This window comes from Bombus flavifrons, chromosome 3, assembly GCF_040668555.2.
Source record: "Bombus flavifrons isolate JBK064 chromosome 3, iyBomFlav1_principal, whole genome shotgun sequence".
Taxonomy (NCBI): domain Eukaryota; kingdom Metazoa; phylum Arthropoda; class Insecta; order Hymenoptera; family Apidae; genus Bombus; species Bombus flavifrons.
In genome coordinates this window covers 943,181-970,010 of record NC_138444.1, presented here as the reverse complement: position 1 = coordinate 970,010, position 26,830 = coordinate 943,181, and the positions used below count along the sequence as shown (strand labels likewise).

The window sequence follows — 26,830 nt, the reverse complement described above, 5'->3', positions numbered from 1 at the left end:
GTAAAATCTTTATTAAAAATTTTCATATACATGGTTCTTAAATGTAATATTATTTTGACATCTACATATAAGATTGATATAGAAAATGATATATTTTTTAAATAATTTAATCATCAAGTTGACACAAGCAAGCTACTCCTCTTTTAATCCAGTGAGACTCGTCAACGTGTGTTGGTAATAAAATATACAAAACAAAGTTGGAAGAATGACCAGTAGTAGCCAAAACGCCACGTCTTTCGCTTGTTTTGTATACAGGACAATGATATACGTATTCAATAATAAATTCAGCTTTTATACCGGGTTTCAACCACATTACAGGAAGGAGATCAAACATTATTTTTGGTTCAGATTCATCAATTTCTTGTAACTGCCTATTCCATCTTGCTCCTTCTAAATATAGACCCTAAAAATTCAAATAAATTTTCTTAGGGCAATTGTTTATTTATATATTATTATTATTATTATTATTATTATTATTATTATATGCCAATTTTATCAATATGTTCTATCTACATAAAGAAATGTTTTACAAAGATTATTAGATTTTTATTACTCTATTTCTGAGTGATATAATATTATACTTAGCCAAAACTCTTACCCTTATGTAAACTCCATAAGGTGGTGCTGATTTTACATCAGTTTCAAACTGAGTTACTTCAAATTGAAAATCTAATCTATCGATTGGAATTTTATTTTTACGAGCATAATTTTGCAAGACACCCGTAAGAAAAGATTGAGTAAAAAAGAAGCCAGATATCCAAAACACAGTTGGTGCATCATGATCTATCCAGTCTTGGAAAAATGCTAATCTGTCTAATAAGTCATTAATATAACTTGCGAGTGATTTTAGCGAAGGATAAGATCTTTTACTCCAGGTAACTGGCACTGTACCAATACTCATACTGAGAAAAACTTCTTCCAACTCAGATGACATTAGAACCAATCCTTTAATGGCTTTTTGTACATCTACTAAAGTAGTTTTAATCGTATCAACGAGGTTATTAAATTTAATGAGTTCTTGACGGAGAACCGTATTCATACTATTTATATAGAGCACTGGATATTTTTTAGAAATTTCTAAAATATCAAATCGCAACGTTAATTTTGATAAAATGTCATCGCATAGACCGTAAACCACATCGTCGATATCTCTTTCAACTCCCACGCTAGTAATATGTGGTTGAGTTAATAGAGTCCCTTTAAGTAGCTGCAATGATTCCTGATTATCTTTTGTTATATCTGCATTTTCATGTAAACCAAATACTTCTGGGTGTTGGATAATTGGCAGATTACGAATATATTCTAGACAGCCGTGATAATCTGTATTTTCTGGTAGACGATACATACAACTTGGTGTAAAGCAATACCTGTATTAAAAATATATAAGTACACAAGTTTATACAAGATATCTATCATGGTGTATATAAAGATTTTAATTGCTTTCAAAAAATTGAATTCAAATGTGTCGATTGTTCATTTCATATATGTATCTATAGTAAAGGAAAATTGGAAAAAGGAAAAGTAAAGGAACACCGGATTTACAAAATTTAACAACCATCTTAGTCCTTTATCTCTAGGGAAAGTAATGAAATCTAACCAGTATTTGAAACAACTTGCAACATTGGATTCGACTTTAAAGAAGATCAACATCGAAATTGATAAGTGTAAATGTGAACGAGACAGTCTACTCGAGAAAATCAGAAGCTCTAGAACTACAACGAACCAGAATATATGGAGCAAAACGAAACAGACAGCAATAGTCGACAATAAACCAGTAGAATATGTAGAGTAATTAGAAGTTAAGATAGTCTGTACACAATCGCGCTCTTGTAAATCCTACATCCCTTCCGAATGTACTAAGCGTAATTACACGCATCATCACTAGAGGCAACTTTTGAACGTAGCCGTTCAAGTATGTTCGGAATTTGGAGTGGCCATATGGTGCGAATTCTCAACTAATTGGCGATCAGTCAGGTTGTAACTGATCGGTTGATATCACGAACCGTGAACGCTATTAACGCTCAAGGTGGAGGTAGATTAAAGATGCAGAGTAATGTTATGTTTAGTTGATTTATTTGCACTGTTTAGTATAACACGAAGAGAATCACTAGCAAGTTAAGATGTTGACCGATTGAAGATTGAAAAACTAATGTCCTTCGGTGATGGTGCATGCCAAAACTAGTGATGGGTGTGTCTAAAGCACGGAACAAGCGGATTCGTTGATGGCACTTTTGGTTAGGAGAATGAGGGCAACGATCATTGCTGCTAATCGGATAAGGGAAAGGCTGGTTGGTTGAAAGAATGGGTGCTGGTCGCTCACAATCAAAGATCGCTCGTGGATGATATTGTACATGGGCAAAATCCACTATCCCGCGTTTTCTCGGAATGGGCTATAACTCAAAGGAATGCTTCAACTTAAAAGATACGTGTGTGATCTTAAGGACCTTCCCTATAATATAATGATTAAGATTAATGAAAGTCCGCAATAAGGGTGTTTAGACATCTGGTGGTCATCTTGCCCGAGGGATAGAGTCTGATTTATGTAGAGAGTCATGGGACGTAACCGACAGCCACTCTAAATTCAGAACAATTACTAGAGGTCAAGAAGAGTCTTCCTTAATTTTTTAAAAGTGGAATATTATACTCTGTTCATTTAGGTAGCTCTCATGAAACTGAATAACATTTAATTAAAGCATTTATCGTTATTCTGCATAATTAAAGAGTTCTGACAGAAGGGAGATCTTAAAGAGAAACTACGCGAATGCGTTGAAGAGTAATTAAAATAGATTATTCTGAGGTAAAATTCATTTTATTAAGTATTTGAAATAGTAACCATTCATTTCTAAACACTTGTTTACTCTATGTGTGATGTTCTTCTCTTTATATCTTTTTTTATTGTAGGTGTTGTACTCATAACTTATGAATGTTTAGAAGTGAATGGTCATCATTTTGAATACTTAATAAATTTAATTTTTCTTCAGAATATGTGTAAACTCCCTAAGAGTTCAAATGCGGATAAACAAGGGGACTTTCTCTGTTTTACAGACAGCACGACTTCTTTTGTTTCACGGACAGCACGACTTCTTTTGTTTCACGGACAGCACGACTTTTTTTGTTTCACGGACAGCACGACTTCTTTTGTTTCACGGACAGAGCAGCTTTTTTTGTTTTACGGAGAGCCATTTTGAGAGACACGCATTTCCCAAACGGACGGACAGAGATCAACATCGGAGATAGACAAGATCACAGAAGAAAGAGTAATTATTTAAAACATTGAAGACTGACGGAAAAAGATCGGTAGCTCAGGACGTTGAAAATCGATTCTCGATTTTCAGGTAGACATTGTACAGAACTTGCTATTTATTGTTTACCGTTATTAATTGGTTGTTGTTTATTTAATTATTTCTGTTATTAATTGTTGTTAATTATTAATTGTTGTTTACTCCTGTATTTCATTTAAGTATTCTCACAACAAACTCGATTTTCAGAATCGATCCCTGAATTATCCTAGAATTGAACCTTATATATGTCTATTTTAATTACTCTTTGACCTCTCCATGTAGTTCGCCTTGAAATATTCCTTCCGTCATACATCTTTAATTATGCAGAGTAACGATAAATGTTTCAAGTAAATTTTATTCAGCTTCATAAGATCTAAATGAACAGAATATGGTATTCCATCTTTAAAAAATAAGGATCTTGTTGACTCGTAGTGGTCATCTCAGAAACATCTCTTGTTCCTCAAATAATTATAAGCAGCTCTCTCGTACCACTGAAATGATAAAAAAGCTTAATCGATATCTACTATGCTTTCTGTGAAAACGGTTTATAACGCTTTATGTGAATCACTCTGTACTTTTGTAAATAATATCTCACCATTTTAATCTTATCACTGTATGAAAAATTAGAAGCGTTTTTATTAAATAATAAATTAACAGAGGAGCAAGATTTATGCGTTCTTCGAGGATCTAAAGGCGATTTTTGATAAGGTAGGCAAGGGGAAACTTTGGCAGGTCATGGAGATAAGAGGTATAAGTAAAGGACTCATTGAAAGAATTACAAAAATTGATGAAGAAACCATTTGCGCGTAATAAGGGGAACAATTAATAATAAGCTCTTGGAAGAATTCTAGACACATGAGCGTATCAGACAGGGATGTGCTCTAAGTTCAACGTTACTCATAACGTTTATAGACGATATAGAGGAAGATCTTATTTAGAAGAGGATGGGTACGAGACTTGGCGGTGGAAAGCGAAAAGTTCTGGCCATTAGTTATTTTTTTTTTATTATTATTATTATTACTTAATTTGTACTTTACAATTTGTCCAGCGGGGCATTCGGTAAATTTTTCCAGCTTTATTGCTAATTAACATGTGGATGGCTACCCACAGTGGGATACCATCTTCGAGTTTGTCTATTTTATTTCTTTAGTGAGATCAGTGAGCTGTTTTCTCTTTAGTCTTCTTTTTATGTGAGTTTTGCTCGCTTCAACAGCCAGCTGGTTTGGATGTGTTGTCGTTCATCCCTTGTATCTTTTTTGCGTATCTGCCGATTTCTTTTTTGACCGTTGGTATTTTTAGGTCTTTGCGTATATCCTTGTTTTTGACATACCATGGGGCGTTGACTATTGTTCTGAGTATCTTTGATTGTAGCGACTCTAGTTTATTTATGTTTCCCCCTCCCCCCCCCCATAGTAGTATTCCATACGTCCAAATTGATTTTATTATCGGTTTGTACATTTTTAATTTATTTTCCATGCTGAGTTTAGAGTTTCGACTAGTTAGCCAGTGCATCTGTCTTCTTTTTATCCGTATTTTGTTTCTAATTGATTTAGTATGTTGCTTTCATGTAAGTTGTATGTCTAAGTGCAGTCCTAGGTATTTAACTTGCTTTGTTTGTTTTATGTGCGTGCCATTCAATTGGATATTTGGTGGTTTCCGTTTTCGTAGTGTAAATGTAATATGGCTGCATTTACTGGAGTTTGCTTTTATTTGTTTATCTTATAGCCATTTTTCTATTTTTGTGATATGCTCTTGTAATAATGTGACTGCTGTTTCTGGATTAATGTGCCTGACTAGGTGCGTCTGGCTATTGTGTTTAGGATTTTTTTAATATCAAAGGTTTCTTTGTTATTAGCTTTGGGTTCAAATTCTATTAGAAACCGTGGCAATGGCTGTTTCGTATCGTATCTGGTTATATTATTTATTGTTTTTGCTTGGTGTCTGACTTTTGCTAATTCCTCACATATATTTTTTGTGTTTGTCCTTGGGTGTAGTCCTCTAATTACTATTTTGTAGCTTCTTTCTGTTTTGAGCTGGAATGTATGATACCCAGCGTTTTTCTCCTTTAATGCTTGCGTCATTTTTCTAAATACTTGCGGAGTTTTTGTTTGCACTTTTACTTGTTCCAGTTTTAATTACTTTATACTGAAGTTTTCTTTTCCAGCAATATTGTCCAATAGTTCAATTGGGGGATCTATTATTTGGGCATCAATGTAGATCGGTGGTGGTTTAACGATATGAGTTGTGGCTTTTCCTTTTGGGTCCGGATCTACCTCTTCTATCAGTGAACTGAATGAGTTTCGGGGTGGGATGTCTTGTAGCCACTGTTGCTTCTCCGTACCTGAAATTTTCATAGCGCTTGTGCCTGGTATTATTTACGTTTTTTGTGTGCTGCTCCTACCTTCCAATGTTCATCTTGATATGATAGTTCGTCATTGTAGCCGTTTTCTTCGTGCTTTTGCAACGTTCCCATTTCTTTTATAGGTGAGCTTTTCTGTTCTTTGTTAACCCCTTCCCGTGCCATTTAGTTCGACGAAACTCGGGCCCAAACGGTAGACATCGACGCGCGCTAAACAGACCAGACTGATACTCGTAAACAGAAACTAACATTCAGTCACGATCGTAACGGGCAAAAACACAGTCCGCGAGCTCGGTTTATTATGTTTACGTTTGGCCCAAGTGTCTGGTCGCGAGTCAGACTCGCGATATTCATGTTTGGGCCAAAATCTTCATCGCGAGTCTGACTCGATAAAGTACAGGAAGGAGTTAATTGGTTGTTTCCTGTTAAAGGTATTTGTAGCTTTATTTATGTAGTATATTTCACCTTTGTTTGTTATATTGATCGGCGGTATTTGTTGTTGCATTTTGGAGCTTCACCATTTGGCAGTGTTCGTTGTCGTTTTGTCCACCTAAATTCACTGCTTGTCGCACTTTCACTGAAGCACAGATTGTCATGTCTGTTTAGCTCGGCTGCTTGGACAGAACTGGCCATTAGTGTATGCGAAATAAAATAGACAAACTCAAAGATGGTATCTCGTTGGAAGTAGCCATCCACATGTTATTTAGCAATAAACTTAGAAACATTTACCAAATCTCAAATTGCAAAGTACAAATTAAATAAAAAAGAAAAAGAAGAAAAATTACTGTATGAAATTTTGTATGTAATTTTCAACAAAGGAAATGAGTTGGAAAATGTGTAAATGGAATATGTTTGTATATATGTATAAGATAAGATTTAGTTAAAAGATTTGAAAACTGAAGTCCATTTCATAGATGTAGGATCGAAATTAATAAACATAATACATATAAATAAGAAATACGCATATACATTACAAATGATAAAGTATTTAATGTAATAACGTAAAGAAGTAAATTAATAGATTATGAATTTATCGTATAATAAATATCTAGATGTATTCATAAAACTTACTGTGGATCGGTAATAACTTCCTCATTGTAGTATTGTTTCAATAATGAATTCAGCAAACGTCTATCCTTATCATCAGTTACACGGCCACCGTAATTACATTCACCCGTTAAATAGAGAAGTGCATCAAACGGTACTTGCTCATAATCATTTAAAAAGAGCTAATATATAAGGAAAACAAACTTCAATATATAAAGTGATACCATCCTGATGGTGCAACCGAAAAGAGTGCGAATCTACATGAAAGAATAAGTCGAAAATGTAAAGCTATATTTTTTTCGTGTAATATTCGTCATTTCATTTCGTAACATCTCGTCATTTCCGAATAAATCAACATTAACGATTCGCCGAATACACGTACACTTACCTACGCACGATCTCACTTACTTCTACTTCCAATGGATATTATTGCAAAGTCTGTATGGTTTTTGCATCCGAACATTTGATAAAACATTCTGTGCAAAAAGATATTACTGATTTCGAAATGCGCTAAAAAGTACAAAGTATTTTATCTATATTTTATTTAGACACGTATTCAATAACGACTAAGATTACTCATTTACTTACTAAACATAACATATTAAATATATTCCTACCTATTCGAAGGCGGCGCAAACTTAAAAATGCAAAAAAATATACATTTCTAATTGTAACATCAATAATTGTAATGATTGTATCTTAATTTAGTGACAAGTTTGATGTACATATAATTCCATTAAGCATTAACGTTTTACGATATTTTGATAACCTTCGATTAAATTGCAATATATGTTCCGTGTGGCGTTGGCGAAGCGCGCTGGGTCCGCCGCGCCCCCCGGTGGGGTTCGGGCTTGGACGCTGGCGGCTCGGCACCTCGGGGCCGCCAAGCAGTCTGGTAGGGGAACCGGGCTGCCTGGCACGGCGGCTCCAGCGACGAGGCGCGGTGTGACATGGCCACACACCGCACCATCAGCGGTGGTATTGAGCGCGGGGGGAGGGGCCCGGTGTGTCGCTCGCACCGGTACCCGGGCCTCTCTCGATCGCAGCCGGGACGGTCATCGTGGAGGTTTTAGTCGGTTGGAGTCCGACACTACCACGCCGCTTTCCCTAGAAGCGGCCTGGCGTCCGTGCGGATTTCCTCCACGTAAATATAAAAAAAAAAGATTGCAATATATGTAATATGCTATGTTTAGCAAGTAAGTAAGTAATTCTAACCGTTATTGAATATGTGTCTATAAATAAAGTATAAATAAAATAGAAATTACTTTTTTAATTAAATTTTAGTACATTTCGAAGTCAGTAATATCTTTTTGTACAAAATTTTGTATCAAATGTTCGAATGCAAAAACGATATAAACTTTGAAGTAATATCCATTAGAGATAGGAGTAAGCGATTTATTCGAAAATGAAATGCTACACGAAAAAGTATCGCTTTACATTTTGGACTTATTTTTTCATATAGTCGAACTATTTTCAGTTGTATCACCATGTCAATATCAGCTTGTATGGTAATACCAGAAAATATAATAATATACACATTTAACATTTAATACGGTATTTCATAGTGACGAATAGAAAAACTACTTTATCGATTATTGTTAATTACATACTGTGAATTAATATAAATAAAAATTGTTAGGTAGATGATACATTTACACTGTACATGTGAATGTGTGTGTAAGCGTCAGAGGACGTCCAGGTCTTAGTTGAGACAAAAGAATGTTGATAGCTGTTAGAAGAATCTAGAATAGTCTGTTGACAACAAGCGTGCGTGTAAGAAGGTTATCAAGGTCTTCAGAGTGTAATATATATGTATAGCTGTTGTGTGTGAATAAAGAAAAATTATTTACTTTTTCCGAATGCTCTGTATAGCTCAACAAAGATATATAAATATGAATATAAATATGAATAAAAAATGCATAAAGATTGCTGTCTTGCGAGGCATTTACAGTTATTATACAATGTTAATTTAATCTTCGAATTGTAAAATGCAAATTGATCTATTATAACAATAATGAATCTCTCGAGTGTTTGTTTTTCATAACTAAAAGATTTAGACGTTTTACAATCATTTTTTGATCATAACAAGATTATTTTATTTTTAACCATAACAAGCGAATTTATTTAAAATAATACGTAATATATTTGTTTCTGTTCCAAACGGAGCAGAATTTCAACATATGAATTTTACTCTTTTGAATGAAAAATGTTCTATTATGCATAAAGAGTAGGGATTTACTTTACATAATCTTACCTGTAGTTGTAACATACTAATGCGGAGATCTGATTCATTAAATTCATATGGTATATTCCAGCCTAATGGGCCAAAATTACGTCTTTCTTGAACAACAGCATGAAAGAAGCATAGGGCAAAAAGGAGGCTCCTCCATTCACTTATTTTATTACAACTGTTAAAGAACTTTGTGTCTGATATGGGATCATTCAAATAACTCCTCAGTAGATTATTCTTCAATCCTTTTGGTGGTTCATTAGTCATTTTGACTCCATTTTGTAAAATAGAGATTGGAAAATCCTTCGATGGATAGCTGGTTAACCATAATCGAAATTTGGGATGCGTATTTTCTGGTATAATAATTTCATCGCAAATTCTGTCTAATTCTTTCATCCAAGACACTGCCAAATGGCAATTTTGAAGTACTACCCACTCTCCCTTTTTTATTCCTCTATCTATCATGTTCACTGCTATTGGACCTTGACCTTGTCCCAATGATATAGACATCAAATTCTCTTTTGGTACTCCATAATCTTCTGAAAATCTAATTAAGCCTGCCATTGGATCAGATCCAGGAGAAAGAATAAAAACAAGAGGAGTTACGTTACTAGAATCGCTATAACATGCTTGAAGATCAAATGGCGGTGGTTCTACAAAAGACTGTCCCATGTTATATATAATAAACATTCGCACAGCAGCCACAATTTTATCTGGTCTTATACATTTAAGTATAATTAGCTTCTTTAAATTTTCTCCCTCATTTTGGAATGGATATGGAAAAGATTCCTCCTGAGGATTAGATGAGTCATAATAAGCCTTCCAATATAACGTTTGTGTTTCAAAAGATTGTTGTAGCTTTCCAAGTTCAGGTAAATTTGTAGCTCTGACTATTTCATTCCAAGATTTATCAGTTAACCAAGGAGAACCAGGATTAGGGTAAGGATTATCTAGAGCTACGTCACCTGCCAACAAAAATGTCCAAAGTTCTTCATCTATCTTTTTATCAGCACGTAAAAGACCACCACACAGAACAAAAGAGAATATCAATTTATCCTTTTCAAATAAAGAACGACACACGTTTCTATAAATACTAGCTGTGAAATATGTATTTAAATTTTTTATTCGATTATTTAGATCTTCACTCCTTTCACTGTTTGCTATTGACATTTCATAGAGATGAATGAACCACGGTAAAGAATACTGGTACATAGGATCAATGTTTGCCAATTCGGAAATACAGAAGAACAGAACAGACCCGTGCCTCGAAACAGGTTTATACTCATTACGAGCATTATCAATTTCTATCGCTGTTTTAGCAGCTACCTCTTGCTTAGCTTCGATGTCTTCTGCCAATGTTTTCGAAGTTGACAATATTGTAATTGCTGTTTCATCCTCCAAAATATTGCCCTCCGAAGCAGATAAAACTTCTAAAATTTTATCTTCTATTTCCTCCAATATCTTTTTATTCTTTGCACCTTCTATAATCAACTGATTCTTGCGTTCTTCCAGTACGGGTAATTCCTTAGCAACGACTATACCTAGTAACTGATCCTGAAGTCCTTGAGGTGTAATCATAAAATTTAATAATGTTACTTTCACAACTACCTCCGGTAAATAATGTGGATTCCTTAAACGCGTCGTAATATAAAATCGAAAATCAGAATTATATTCAATTATGTTTTCACCAAACTTCATATATAAGATACCACGTTCTTTGTAAATATTTTTAAGAAGCACAGGTTCTAATATCGCATCTATTTCTTCTAAAATATTTTCCAACAAAACAGGTGTACCAAGCTGTATACAAGTGTCCACTATTTTCACATAATTTGGATCAGAAAGTTTAATAACTGATAAATTATTTTCTTTCTCCATATTTTTTATCCATTTGTTTGCTTGATTTTGCGGATCGATCATAAGTGGCCATCGATCAGCGTTTTTTACAATTATTCCATTTTCCACAGAGAAATTATCTGCCGGTAAACCAAAAATGATCCATGCTCTAATTTCTACTTGTTTACCTAAAATATCAATCAAATTAAACTTTTTTCCACATGGAATTGCTGTTTCTACACAAGATTTGTGCCATTCTGCGATTAATTTATTTCTGTACTCTATTGTGAAGGCTCCAAAATATGCGACTACTCCTGAAGACAATAAAACGTCGCCAATAACATTATTAAGGCTTGCACCTAATATCGTAGCTGTTTCTTGCCATCTATTTTTCTCTCCGCTTAAACCACTTAACAATTTTTCAGCTCTATCTAATTTTTTCTTGCAGTAATCAATTTGATCTTCGAGCTTCTTCTTCTCTCTCATGCACTCGGCAAATTCGTCATTGAGCGATTGTAACTTCTGAGTAACTTCCTGAAGAAGGGCTCTCTTAGCGTTTAAAGCCTCCATTTGTTTAGCAAGGGCGGCTTCAGCTTCTGCCAGCATTGCTTGTTTTGGAGCAACGACTTTAATCACTCGATCATAAACTTCAATCGCTCGTACCCACTTGCAAAGACCTTCACATGCCGTGGAAACCTTTTTAATAGCTTCCGGTTGAAAACCTCTGTCATTTATAAATTTTTCACGAATTATTTTCATGTATGCCGGTGGTATGTTGTCTTTATCAAAGTTTTTCAAACTCTCGAGAAATCTCATATCACCCAATATCCTTATAGAAGCTGGCCAGTAATCTTCCACAACTCGACCAGTTGCTGGATCTTGAACTTTTTCAGGTTTGATTCCTTTTAAAACGCAAATAGCTTCCATTACTAATCTTACGCCCGCTGGTGGACTTTTCATTGATCGCACAATACTAATGTCGGCAGGTTTCAAGGTATCCAGCGCAGTTAAAGCAGCTTCTAATGCAGGTGTAGCTTCGGCTAGATCGCTTTCGCAATCATCTTTTATAGCCTGTGCAGCAGCTGCAGCTTCGTTTGCTAAAGCTTCTTCTGCACCTACAATCTCCTTTCTCGCTTCAATGTTGATAGTATCCTGCTCTATTCTAACCATAAGCTTATTGCTTAACTCGGATTGTGCCAGTAATTTAGGTTGCAAGGCTTGAAGTTCCTGTTTCATAACCGCTATTTGTTCTGCTGCGAAATCCAACCTTTCCAATCCCATTTCGTACCGCATTTGTTGCTCGGTAATTTCTTTGATTTTTTGATCATATAGCCTGCAAAACGATTTAATAAGTTCTAAGAAACTCGTCGGTGTTATGTAGTATCTTCTACCTTGTGTCTTATAATAATCTTCACTAGCCAATGCGATACTTATATGGAACTTTTTAGACATGTAAACACATTTTTCTCGTAAATCCATACTGATGTTAACATTTTGCAATGATACTCGTGCTACCTTTTCTAGGGCATCTTCAGGCCAAACTGTATACCAATCAATAGTACAGCAGTTTATCAGTGAGGGGAACATTCGCAAGCGATTTCTAAACTTATCTCCTATTGGAGACATTGTTAAAATCCAGTGAAGGTTTTTTATTATCCTCTCAAGGAACAAGTTGTAAAGAATCATAGGAGTAATTTCAACTTTTCTCCCACCAATGCTATGCATTATATTCGTCATTTTATCTAAGATTTCAGCCTTTTCTTCAGTATCGTATAAATTTGGTACATCGGCAGTGTTTAAAACCATATTTATATCTTCGACGAAAGATTCATCCTTTATTTGATGATCGCCAAAAATAAAGGTAGTAGATTTTCCATCGCATCCGACACGTAATAACAACTTTTTTAGGTCTTCTCGCCATTCCGAAAATTCGTAAGTCGTAGTAATTTCAATCTGATACATAACATATTCGCACATGTTAGTTGCCAATTTAGCGCACGAACTTCTACCCGATCCACCTATTCCTATTAGAAGAGCATTTCCACTTTCTTGTTGCAATATTCGTGAAGTGCGAGAAACGTGTTCAATAGCATATCTGAATAAAACTAACGACATAGGTGTCTTAGAAAGCATATTGTACTCTGTTAAATAATAGTCCATTTTTTGTTGTAAATCTTCAAGATCTATCACTTCATCATATATTTTCGGTTCAGCATCGGGTTCTATATAATTACCAAAGAAGAGGTCACGCATGTGAGAACTTGTTATTGTTTCTCCTTCTTGTAATAGTCTGTTAAGTACTTTTCCCAGCGGTTGTCGTAACTGATCGTAACAAGTATACTGAACCATTTCAAACAATGTTTCTCGATCGTTATCATCCACCAGTCTATCATGGAAAACTCTATACACTTCGTGAACCCATAGTCTAATTAGTTTATCCGGGTCCTTCATTTTAGAGGCTGGTACCAAAAGTATACCCTTAATAACCCGGCTGAAATCACGCAAATTAAATGTATAATGACTTTTTGCTGGAGTAGGTAGAAAGGTTTTGATCGCGTTGAGAAATATATCCATCGTTGCATTTACAATCATTTTTCCTAATCTTGAAATTTCTGGTACAAATCCCTTTGCAAAGTGCGAATCAAGAATCGAGGAGAAGATTTTGGTCATTGTCACCTCTTCAAAAAAGTCGATACCAATTATATGCATGTGCCGAGTTAATCTGGGTGTAACCATGTTGGAACCACCTCCGGGTGGCAACATAGCACAAATTAGAAACATATCCACTAAGTATAACATTGTCGTATCTTTTAAATCAAACCAGTGCCCATGATCCACCCATTGACGGATGAGTTCAATTGGCGGTTGAGCTCCGTATTGTTCTACCTGCGGCATACTTAGATCGTCAACGAATAGTACGCATTTCTTTCCCATTTGTGGGCCATATACACCTTTCCTTCTACGATCTAACTTGGACATCACTATCTCTTGGGTTTGAGCAGCAGTGGTACGGGCACTGAAGTTTACAATATTCTCTATATATTTTTGTCTAGGTAGAAACTGCAAATAATCTAATACAATAACTGATTTGCCGGTACCAGTTGGTCCAACAAATAAAATAGGTATTGCTCTATGTAGAAGATTTCTGATAAAGAAATACTGAATTACTACTTCAGTTGTTGGTATAATTAATCCATTTGATTTTACATCCGGTAATAAAGACGCCTAAGATACAAAAAAAGATGAATTAGTCACATAAATTGACATTAAATTTGCCTCTTACAGTAAAATCTATTCAGAAAGAAATAGAAATTTACAAAGTATTCCTTTGGAATGTTATTGTAGATTATATATTTAGAATAATAGTATTATTTTTATTTTAAGCACCAAGAAAAATTATTCTCTACGTTTATAGTAAATATTTTTATAACATTTGATAATCGAATTATGAACTATTGTAATGCGACAAAAGATCACACAAATTTAATAGATTAAATGAAATAACAATAAGTAATAAGATCATAATTATTATTAAAAGAAAAATAATTATTCATATTAAACAATTGTGATATCTTTGAAATTAATAAACTGCTTCATGAATATGACAACATTTCTATATCAAAACCTTCTAATGTTAAAAATAGTTATTAGACTACATTAATATTTTGTAATTATTTTGGGAAAATAATGCATTTATACTTCAATTCAGTCATTACGAAACGCAGAAAGCCTATCTGTATTATGCTTGAGACATTTTACAAATGTAACGTAGTATTGCAAAAAGGAAAGAAGAATTGAAATAATGCTTATTAAAATATTTAATACTTGTAACGTTGTGTCCATCCACGGTATCCAAGATCCATTATTTCTTTTATCGTATATCCAATCGTAAACGGTTCCCTTATCAGGAAAAAGCTGCTGTTTCGTCAATTTAAAAGCTTTTGGTTTCGGATATTCTTCGACATTTCCAAGTGATAATTTTCTTAAATAAACGTCAAAAGCCTTCCTGCTATCGCTCGTTAATGTCGAACACATTCCCCAAATCATACTAAATAATAAAACACATTGAAGCCAAACTGTGCTAACTTGTGTTTCTCCATCCAGCATTGCAGTGAAAAGTTTTGTAAAAGACTAAAATAAATAGTTATAATAATATATATTAAATCCAGATCTGAATTTCAAGATCTATAAAGTCTAGTCTGATTTTTACCAATTTTATACTTTTAGCATTTTAATGCTATTCATATAATAACAGATTAGAGATTCATTATAAGAATAATTAGAGATGGAATTTCAACAAAAAAAGAAGCATGTTTAAAAAAGATGAAGTATTCAATCAGTATAATAAATAACTGCTATAACGCACAACGGAACATGTGAAATTCGCTTAAATTGTAGAACAGTATAACTTTTTTGCTAGTTTCAGACACTATATCAATCGTTGAGATCTTACATATTATAAATATATTACATATATATAATGTTACAATTCTGTATGTATATCTATTATTTGAGAAGAGGTTAAGAACGCATCTACCATACAATTAATGTAAATATAATAGAAATATATTTCTACTTACTAAAAACATATGAAGATCTGACGCTTCCACAAATGTTTTACAATAATACTGTACAAAATACAGAATTGGCTCTGTCAACCATTCGATCAATTCAATAATTAACTCATATTGTTCGATAAGTAACTTATCTTTAAGGTATGTTTTGTATGAGTCAAATAATGCATTCCAACCAAGTTGAGATGGTTCCATATAAATCATGCCACATCTACTGACAGTAGCTGGTGAAGCATGTTCCAAATCAGCTGGTTCAAACATCATATTCATTTTATGTGACATTTGTATAATTTCTCCAGACATCAGGCAGAGTTTTTTATTATCATCAAGCACCGTATTCATACTTTCAATCCATATAGCATCAACAGGTCCATCGAAAACTATCCACTTCCGTTCGGGCGATATAGCTTGTGCAAATTCCCTGAAAATGTTTGCTAAGACACCATCGCTCCATTCGTGCGATACTGGATCAAAACTACCATATAACTGATCCAAAGTAATAGCTTTCGGATTAATAATCTTATAAATCGTTGAAAATTCTCTCATAGTAGCGCGTCTTTTACCAGCTAACTCACCCAAAGCTTCGGCCAAAACTTGATACGCTTGGGTTTTTCCGCTTAATGTACGACCTACGATCATCAAACCATGACGTACCAACAACATCTCATAAATTTGGATTATTTTTTCCATGTACCAAGGTGTGGCCTGAAGATTTCGTTTCTTCAAAACATTTCTAACTAACTCTATTAATTCCTCGCGATGAGTTTCTGGTAAACTGGTATCAGGGAAAAGATCTGTGTATATCCCATTAAATAGAGGAATATCTTGAGCCAAAAATTTCGGTTGATTGACGTCAATGATCGCTTGAAGAATCAAAACAGATTCATTTTGCATGGGATATTTCAACTTCAAATTTCCAGCAGCAGTAAGCACGGTTTTTACAGCTCGCATACCATAATCATAATGATTTTGTGAACTTAATTGTTCAGAACATAATTTATACGTATGAACTATCTTCTCTGCAAGATTCTTGGCGTCTATGAAACCGAAAGAATATAAAGTAATTTCTCCTATCATAGCGTAATCTGGTACCATCATTGCTACTGTACGGAAAAGAACTTTTAAATTATCAGGAAGTTCTTGACGTCCAGCATAACCAGGATTCATTGTTATGATAACATAGTAAGTGGGATTTAATTTAATCTCTGTACCCTCAAACATAAATTTCTCCAATTGTAAACTTATAGCCATCTGAATGGTTAAAATTTGCTGAGCAATCACCGAGAGAACTTCTAGATCTATTCTGTTAAATTCATCAAAACAGGCCCATGCTCCAGATTGTGCAAGCCCTTTAAAAAATTTACCCATTGCTTGAAAATCAAGTCCATCCGAACAATTGAAAACGACGCATTGTTTAGCGACAGCTTTTGCAAGATCTTTTGCTGTTTCTGTTTTACCAGTTCCTGCGGGGCCTTCGGGTGAACCACCAAGATTTAACTTTAATGCACTCATTAAAGTTCTGTAGCATCGATCAGTTAATGGTGTTATTACAAGTCTTGGAGTATTCCCAAGGTACTCGAAAGCATATGCTACAGAGGTCGTAATTATTGTGACCAAAATACTATTGTCCAACCAATAATATCTCAGTTGTGATATCCAATCAAAATCCATAATGTTAGTCACTTGTTTGTCAATGAGCAGTCGTACTACATCTCGAGCATGAACATCTATCACAATCAAAGCATTTATTGTTATTCTCGCGCCCGGCTCCAATCTACCTCTTACTAAAGTGACCGTTTTTTCTATTTGATGATTACATGTCTGTAAATAATCTCTCGTAGAATGATCTTCGAATGATTCGCAAACTTCGCTAGTCCAATGTACTTGACTGCAACAAATAACAATTTGACCAGGCCAAGAAAATATCCATTCTTCTCTAACAGTATTGAAATATGCGATAATACTTTCCTCGGCAATGTCTCGAAGGGAAGCTCTCATAAGTTCTTCTACTTGACACAACCATTTCTCAACCATGCCTTTTGCGTCCGCTGGATAAATCTTTCCACTTAATGGAACATACTCTTCTTCATCCGATAACATTCCAATAATTTCTTCTTCTTTAGTAAATCGCAATTTACTAATACCTTCAAAACACTTCTTCAAGTGGGGCTGTACTCTCTGTGGATCCTTAGTTTCAGAGAGTATTTCTAAGAGTTCGTCATTTGACAAAAAGAAAAACCTTGGGAAGAATAAACGTTTCTTCTCTAGATATTCGTTCAAACCTTTCTGTATTTCTTCCAATAATGAGTTACATAACGTTAATTCTTGCAATATATTTAGCATACCTGTAGCATCAAGTACACGACTATGTTCGACAGCGTATGCCATGATCTTACGCCAAATTTTATCCATCCTTCTAAAATGCTTCGCTTCTGTCGGCATTTGACGCATTATATCTTCGCTGCTAAATATCGGTTCCAGATACATCCAAGTTGCTTGACACATTAACCACTGATCAATGATATCCTGCATTTGCAGTAATTTATTTTCCCACGCCTGCATCTCCTCTTCGAAAGCTTTTATAAAGGGAGAACTTCTCATCGTTTGAGCTTTCAAAATATGATCGTCCAATAATTGATGAATATCATCTACAGCGGATAATATATGAACACCAGTTTCACGATATAGTATGAATTGAAACTTAACATCTGTCCATTCTTCCTTCATCCTTCGTAAATTTTGTTGGAGCGCGTGCTCTTTGATAGCAGCAGACGATATTTCTTCAAGTCTACTTATATGAACCAATAATCCCAGTTCTACCATGTCAAAAAGACAACTTGTGGGCGTTGGTACTATATCCACATTTACTACTTTGCTAATTTGCTTCCAATGTCGGTCCTGTAATCCAGGAGTACAAATAATTTGTAAAAGTGGGATGTATTGTTTGAACTTCTCTACTTTTCCACGAATCATTTCAGTAATTTTTCGCGCACCCGGAATGTCGGTAAGAATACGAGCCAGCCTATATAATGTGCGCCAGATATTATCAGTCTCATCTTTAATTTCTTCGGCATCGAGATCAGAAAATGGGCCATTAAACCATCTATCATAATTCTTATGAAAATCTAATACCGTATGCCATAGAGTATCGAGTGCATTGACAACCGTTGACATCGTGGGAACTAATAAGTATGGACTCAATTCCATGTCTAAAAGTCCTTCTTCTTCATTGATCTCTTCAACTTCTATCCTAATCTCTTCCATCCCTTTAGAAAGATGTTCAATTTCCAATACCGCATCTTGCATCTCCTCCATAGTCAGTACAGGTGGATCCTTCTTCTTAAATTGGTCGATTGCCAATTTCATGTTATGTATTTTTTGTTCAAAATTATCCCTTCTTATACGCAATACTTCCTCAAGATATTCTTTTCTCATATTTAATCTTGTGTTTGCTAGATCCATTACGGTTTCCATTTCTTTCGGCCATGTGATGGTGCGAGTATTTAAGTGAATGTCATCATCCGTTGGTGCTTGATAATTAAAAAGGAATAAAATCAATTCTACAGAACGCAATAATTTTCTTTTCAAATTAAACATGGTCGAATCTCGACTCTCGCACAAGTAATTGTACAACTCAACAACATCTTGCGTCTTTTCAGGCATTTTTGAAATATTTTCTGCTATTGTATCAAAATTAGAGCACAAATCTCGATTATTGAATCGTAACTCATTTGCAAAGAAATTACAAATAACTGTGCGAAGATCATAAAGGATTTGCCTTAAAGTGTTATTTAAAATGGAGCAGTCAATTTCTACCAAGTTCAGAGGAATCTAAAATTAAAAATATACATAAAATTGATACATTATTGCGAAATATTTATCATTTATACGTTTACCTTGTTACGAAACACTGAAATTTCTTCTCTAAGTTGGTCATAACTTTTTATTTTTTGTTCAAATTCATGTAGATATGGCATGGGTTCAATCTTAAAAAAGTTGTCTAACTTTCGTTTAGCTTGGCCATCGATTATGTACAAGAAATCTTCGTAACATTTCAAATAAATTTGTGGACCCATCGTATGAGCACTTACAACATTTAGTACATCAGTGATTATGCTTAAAACCTACAATATTTATTTCATGTTACAATGATAAAACTAATGAGAATAGAGCTTGTAAAATGTGAAATTAATCATACGATATCAAAAACTACCATAAAATAGCGAGTGGTTTATTATTTTGAAATGTAATAAAATTCTTCATAAAATTCAATTCTTATAGAGATTATACGTCGCCTTAAGTAATACCAATTAAAATATACAGAATGGGAGATAATGATAGCCCACTTAAAACGTTTGTGCGTATTCAATTTCTTATGAGCTGTTATCGAGGTGCCTACCTAACTACATAAGTATATGTTATGACATTAGGAAGTGATCTTATCCCTTCGAATTGGAACAGATTTGCTATTTTGTGTTATATCTGACTTTAACATACGAATAAAATCAGTTGAAGGATTAATGAAACTTCAAATATTTTTTTCTAACAGAGAGGGTTATTTGCGACCCAGATACTAGATATAGTTCCTTTGAAACATTCGTTCCTCGCGATGAATAGTAAAAATTTGACTATGAAAATCATGCCCAAGATCAATTTTTCCAATTCAATTTCTCCACGGATCCGAAGATGCAGGATCACCTCCAAAAGCCATGACAAATAGTTTCTTGTTACCCTGTAGATTCCTAGGTAACGTCGTATTATATTTTTATCGTTTCCTTTCTTAAATTGATCGAGAAAAGGTTTTGAATAAAAACGTATTGCTCTACCGAATGCAAAAGTTTATATGTGGCGGATAGTGCGAAAGAACGCTACAAGCTCGTAGTGTTTTGAAAACGTCTGAATATCAACTACAAGGATATGTACTAAAAAATGAAAGTATCCATTTAAAAATGTTAATGTCACCTTTACAGAACATTTCAAGATCATCGCGAGATCAAATAGATAAAAGTATAGTATATCTCCCTCGATACTATAAAATATATGATTTTGTGTAAAACATTTTTTCGTATCATTTACATTTTTTCAGATATTTGAGTGCTCCCACTTGAACAGGAAATACTGTATATTTAGAAATAAACAGAAATGTTGAGTAAGCTATCACTTAATCTCGCGGTATATCTGACTGGTTTTTGGGCTATCACTTAGTCTCGCAATATACCTGACTGGTTTTTTACCCACATAATTTTTCTTCTTTCTAATCTTGCTCTAAGTACATATAACGTAGTATATTATGTAAGGAAAATACTGTGCATAAATGTTATGATTCAATTACTTAATTAAAGCGTATGGAATATAGCCACTTTTCCGCGAGAGAATTTTAGCATTAATTAATATTAAGACATTTTCCGAGTGAATTTCTTTCAGCCTAATATATGTAATATCTATTTAATTACTCCATAAATAATAGTTCTACTTACTTACGATTTAAAACCACGATTTAAAAACCATTTCATTTATTTTTGCATGAATACCTTTCAGATATTAAATTTAAAATAGAATTAATTGTATAGACAAGCTTAAAAACAATTACATACAAAATTAATTAATAAAACAAAGCAATATGTATAAAACTAGATTTTAAGAAATAAGGATATAAAGTAAAAACATAAAACACAAAATTATATAAAGATAAAATGTTTAATATTAAAAAGATCAAAAATTACAACATTTCCTTTACCGATTCTTCATATCGTGATACAGAGAATAAGAACTCCTGCTTCTTCAATTCAGGAAATAAAATCGTTTCAATTTTTGGAATCATTTTCCCAACTTCAATAATTTTATCAAAACATTCTGAAATAATCGCACGTACTTCTAAAATACTCGGTTTACAATTTAATTTAATTGTACCAAGTTCTGGCTCTACTGTTATTGTTATAAAGGGAGTTCTAAAATGTAACTTTAATGATCATTATGTATACAAATTATCAAAACTAATATGAATATATTATTATATTAATAAATCACTTACTTGTAAAACATTAGATCCTCAAAATCACCCTTAAAATAATTTCCGTTACTGTATTCCATAAAAAAATCTCTAATATTATTCAGCGTTTTCATCACCATCATTCGCAATTGTAAAGATAAAAGAGTATTTACACTTCTAAAATATTTTTCAATCAGTGATATAGATGCATTATAATGTTTCTCAATAAAACAAGACCAAGCGTATTTCTTCTCTAAAAAAAATTCAGCAACGTCAGCCAGCCAATACTTAACAAGTTGATCTATAGCTTTGTTACATAATAAATTCATTTTAGGCTGTATTTCATTTGCTGAAATGGGGATAGTTCCTAAATCTTCAAGCTTAACGATCGTTACGTCATAATATCTGAAAAAATAAATCATTTTCATACACATTGATTTTTAAGCTTGAAGCATACAGCTTTAAAAATAAATCTTTTAGAAATTTTCAACAGATTAAATCTTTTTCAAACGCACGTATGATTATCTTGATTTTTTAAAATGATACTACATATTTTTGATTTCATACTGCTGTACCTGATGACATGACGAATTCATCTACCTACCGTAATATGACCTTGAAATGATTTTTCGAAATAACGACAAAAATCGATATGACCTTGACTATTTGTTAAAAAAATAATCGTATGAAAATTACTTACATTGACATTCATAGTCGATTGAAAGCTAATTAACTTTTACTAAAAACATTTTTTTGTCAAGTTATTATCAAAAAGTTATTTTGTCAAGTTATTATCTTGAAAACCGTAGCGTCAGTTACGTATTGCATCCTATATTTCGACAAGAATTTTGTTGTTGACCATAGATTAACTAATAACATACTTCTTTTGTTTACCACTCCTTATAACGATTTAATAAAATTTAATTAAATGTAAGAAAATTAGCCTGCTCAAATTGAAAAAAGTTACACGAACAATAATACATATTTAGATACTCGTTGAAATTAAAGGAATAATTTAATATTTTTTAAAATTGTTCAGCCAACTTAACTACGATAATGCATGATTCCTTGTATGATTTGTTTGATTTGACAAATTAATTTTAACTAATTTGTCGCAGTGAAAAGTGAAGAAATGGATAAATGAGGTCGAACGGGTGTCACTTTTACTATTAACAAGTAACATCGTTTACATGAGACATACCGATTATGATAACACTGTAAATATCATAGTGTGGTAAAAAATATTCGACACATATGTATTTACGTTGCCGATTATACATATATATATATATATATATATATATATTTATGTTAACAATTTGTTAAATTTGTTAAAAAAATTATTTTGTCAATATTTAAAATAAAATATATTTTCAATAAAAAATATTTCTACATATTTCGATTAGAGTGTATTAGAAATATATTAAACATTTATATTCAATACCCAACAAAGATTGCTATGTTCCAATAGAATTAAAAACTTATTATAGTCACTGCTTTTAATTTTTACAATTACCTACGAAGTCTTATATAAAATTATTACATTATAAAATATTATGTTTGCAATACTTACTTAGTAAAATATAAACTTTGAATATTTCTCAATATTTCATTTCCGATAAATAAATTATAATGCATAAAATGGCCTGCCATCAATTTAGATTGATGCCACGGAACAGGCGCCCGTATGATTAAAATTGGATGTTCCTGGCGCAAAGGTTTTATAAGAAATTGTTTATAAGTATCAATAATTTCTAATTGTAATTCCATTATTAGTTCATCAAAACTACAAATAAAAATTTTTCTTCTAAAATTGTTGTTATGTATGGAAACGGACATAGTAATTAGAAATTGTATAAACCAACTCTTCTAATTTTCGCAATCTATCAGAAATACGTTCTTTTGCTGCTTCAAGGTAAGTATTATCATAATAATTTAAATTACTGTCACTCATACAATAGTCTTTAAAATATATTGGTTTGCTATGAATCTTTCCCTTAATAAGTTCCTCGGGTTTCTTATTACTTTCTTTCAATATATCGTCTATTTTCTCTTCTAATGATTTCGGGATTTCAGCTTCAGTTATTTGAAACATCTGTAAATTTAATTTGATAATATTAACTAAGTTTAACTAAATACTAATTAAATGCAGTATTTTCAAAACTCCTTGCCTAATCATGTTGATTATTAAAAAAAATATCCTATCATAGAACCAAGAACAACAAAAATTAATTTAAGGTTTTCTTTACTAATTATTGAGATAAAAAATCAGTGATAATATCGCTGTGACTCAGCAAAGTTTTCTACACGAACCCAGAACAATTCGATTGGCATTGTAAACCTCAAATTTTACCAACGACACATAACCACAACTTACTTGTACAACTCTTAAAGAAGAAAATTATATTTGATGTCCTAAACGATACTGTGGTAACTTGTAAAAAATATTGTAGATTAAACATTAAATGCGTAATCATACCATGGAATTTTCAAGAAAATTAATGTCTTTTTGAGCCCTCCAGTTTACTTAAACTCTTTTTGAACTTTGAATAGATCAAGTAGGTAATAGACGGAAGGTGCGAGATCGGAATTATACAGAGGATGAGTCAATATCTCAAACTTGAATTTAAGGAACCGTCGATTTACAAGATTAAACGAAAGATATTACATGCGTGATTTAATGTTCAGCTGAAAACCTTTTTCTTCTGAGGGCACAAAAAAACTTATGTAACGATAGAACAAGTATTTTCATATTCATAGAAAATAAGGAGATTGTGCATATCGAAAAAGTTGTCTATGTTGAAATAAAATTTAAAGCTGCATTACGGATAATTATTGATTCACCTTCATATGAAACACGAACGCACGTTGTGGCGAAGATGCTCTACCTCATACACAGAATTTCAATCGACGGAAATTCAAACCTTACAATTGACATAATAAATAAAATTATGTGTACTTGCTATTATGTTTAAAATATTCTTGTGTGTAGACTTTTGCAATTTAATTTATATATTAATAAAAATTAACAATATGTTACCTTTTCTTCTGTTAACATTTTGTTTTCTTGCTTTCCTGTTTTTAATATTTTATTCTTACATCTTTTATTTGTTTTAACATGCTCTTTTTGGATTGTTCTCCACAACCATGTACCATCTGCTAAATCTTTCAAGCTAATCATATTATTTGATAAAGACTTTACAGATTGTGGTGATGTTTCTTTTTGCACATTTTTATATTTTTTTATATATTCCGCTGATGAGTTAGTAAACTTCTATCCAGAAATAAAGAAATTATGTTGTAAATTAAATTATGTTCCAAAATTGTTTGTATGATATATTATTAATGTAAACATGTTCATATAGTTAATTGAATGTATAGTGTAATTCTACCCATAAAAAATTATATAACCTTAGTTTTTAATTGTCTATGATACTTAAAAATCAGTATTACATTGCATCTGCCTCCTTATTATTTTATAAATTGTTTAAATACATGTACAATATATACAATGCGAATTTACAATCTCATACTAAATTTCATTATCACATTATTTCATTAATATCATTTCATTTTAAAAATTTAATTTTAGGAAACTTTATCACTAATATTACCATAAAGTAAATACAAGAATTTATCCTAAATATACTTTTAATTATGCACAAATATTAAATATACCACATACATATAAATAAAAATTGCAGTATATTATATATATATAGTCTTAATAATGTAAAATTACAAAAAAATAATTCATAATTATAGTAAAATTATGACATTTATCTATTGTTATATATCGTTTCTCATATGTAAATCTTAATAGAAAATACATAATTATTGTTTTTTGAATGTATTACCTTCATTTAAACAATTATATGTTAGATGTGTTCACTATCTTGAAGAAGTTATTTTAATTGTAAATAGAAGGGTAACTATGGTAACCATAACGAGTTAATACTCATTAAATCTACCATTATATACATAATGAGTATCAAAATTACTTTAGAATAAATAAATAAAATGTGATACAAAAGTAAAATAAGTGTAGATTCACCATTAGTATGAGGTACTGGAATATAAAAAGAAATAAAGAACCTGGAAACACTCGAAGCCTGTAGAATCTTAACCAATTAGAAGTAGGATAGTTGATAAGGCAAATGGAGTACAAGGTAATAGAAACTAAATTCTCTGATAACATAGTTTAAACATACTATTTTGTAAAGGATATGGATGTCCCTTATACTTATTAGAGGGAGGGGTACAAAAAGCAAATAAAATGTAGTAAATAGGTAAATAAAATTAAAAAATTATATACCATTTGAATTAGTCTAAGTGAAAAATCATACTACAATTTTATTGCATATAAAATAACCCCAACAAAGATAAACTTAAAGATATTTAGAGCATTTATTTAACATGATAAAATTAAAAGATTGAAATTACAAAATATTTAAGGGAAAAGTTTACGCATATAAAGATAGATAGGTTAACAATATTTATTAAATTTAATCAATTGAAACATAGTATATTCTAATCAATAATAATTCAAATATAGATATTAAAAATATTAATTTTTGTCCCTTATTCTAGATGTTTAATATTTTCAACACTTGTTTTTAATACGATACATTATAATCTAATAAAATAACAACAAAATTAAACAGAAATTTAATAAAAATGCTTATTGTAAACAATAATAAGACAAATATTCTTGTGCTTATATTCTTCCTGTCTTTCATTTGCTACACATGACAAAATGAAAGATAAAATAGCTTTAAAACTATTTTTAATTTGTACACTGAATATTCCTAATAATCAATATAATAATAATCAATATATAGAAATATGCATTTCTATTTAAAAAAAGATACATTTGCATTTGTAAATACACTTATGAAGAAAGTAATGTAAAACATTAAACCTCCTTACATCATTCATTTTTCTCATCTAACATTTTTTTGTACTGTTTTTGTACAAAAGTTTGTACTACTACAAACAAATATATTTGAGGGATGCCATACTAACTAGGTTATGTTTACATCAATCATTGTTGCCACATCTGTTATATTTGGGTTTAGCATCAATTAACTAAGTCAACTGTAGCTCATTATAATCACATGGATTATCGTCAGCATCCATAACCTCACAAGCATATTGTAGTTCATATAATATTATACGTATTTATAATAAACAGTCGTTTATTAACTCAAAGATAGTACCGTCAATCGCGTCGCGGATTATACACTCTCATTTTCATTTTACACATGTACGTATATACACACGCGTCTCTGTTTAAACAGGAACAAGATATTAGATTTTGATGATTAAATCATACATATTTATGTAAGTACGTACTTTCATACATATATGTATATATGTTCACTTATGTTATATTCTTTTTTTTTAATTAAAATGTTGAGAATTATAATATAATCCTATTTTTAATCATAAGAACATATAAATTCATGTAACATATTTTTTTACTACGTAAGTTTTATTGCAATCCGTTGTCAC

General features: G+C 32.2%; 1 protein-coding gene across 4 annotated transcripts; it reads right to left on the bottom strand.

The window, feature by feature from the left end:
* Nucleotides 1-26,830, bottom strand: Dnah3 (dynein heavy chain 3, axonemal). 4 transcript variants are annotated; one of them, XM_069132811.1, is made up of 13 exons: nt 26,342-26,830; nt 24,357-24,590; nt 23,182-23,411; nt 22,890-23,102; nt 21,359-21,721; nt 21,065-21,275; nt 19,224-19,451; nt 15,334-19,158; nt 14,579-14,884; nt 8,942-13,978; nt 6,712-6,869; nt 599-1,367; nt 1-403 (listed from the first exon to the last, which is right to left on the bottom strand). In XM_069132811.1, the coding sequence occupies exons 2-13, from the start codon at nt 24,495-24,497 to the stop codon at nt 107-109; spliced, it is 11,778 nt and encodes a 3,925-aa protein (XP_068988912.1). In that variant the 5' UTR covers nt 24,498-24,590; nt 26,342-26,830; the 3' UTR covers nt 1-106. The 4 variants fall into 4 exon arrangements, with proteins under 4 accessions (XP_068988912.1, XP_068988911.1, XP_068988915.1 ...); XM_069132810.1 differs by lacking the exon at nt 26,342-26,830 and adding an exon at nt 25,174-25,939; XM_069132814.1 differs by lacking the exon at nt 24,357-24,590.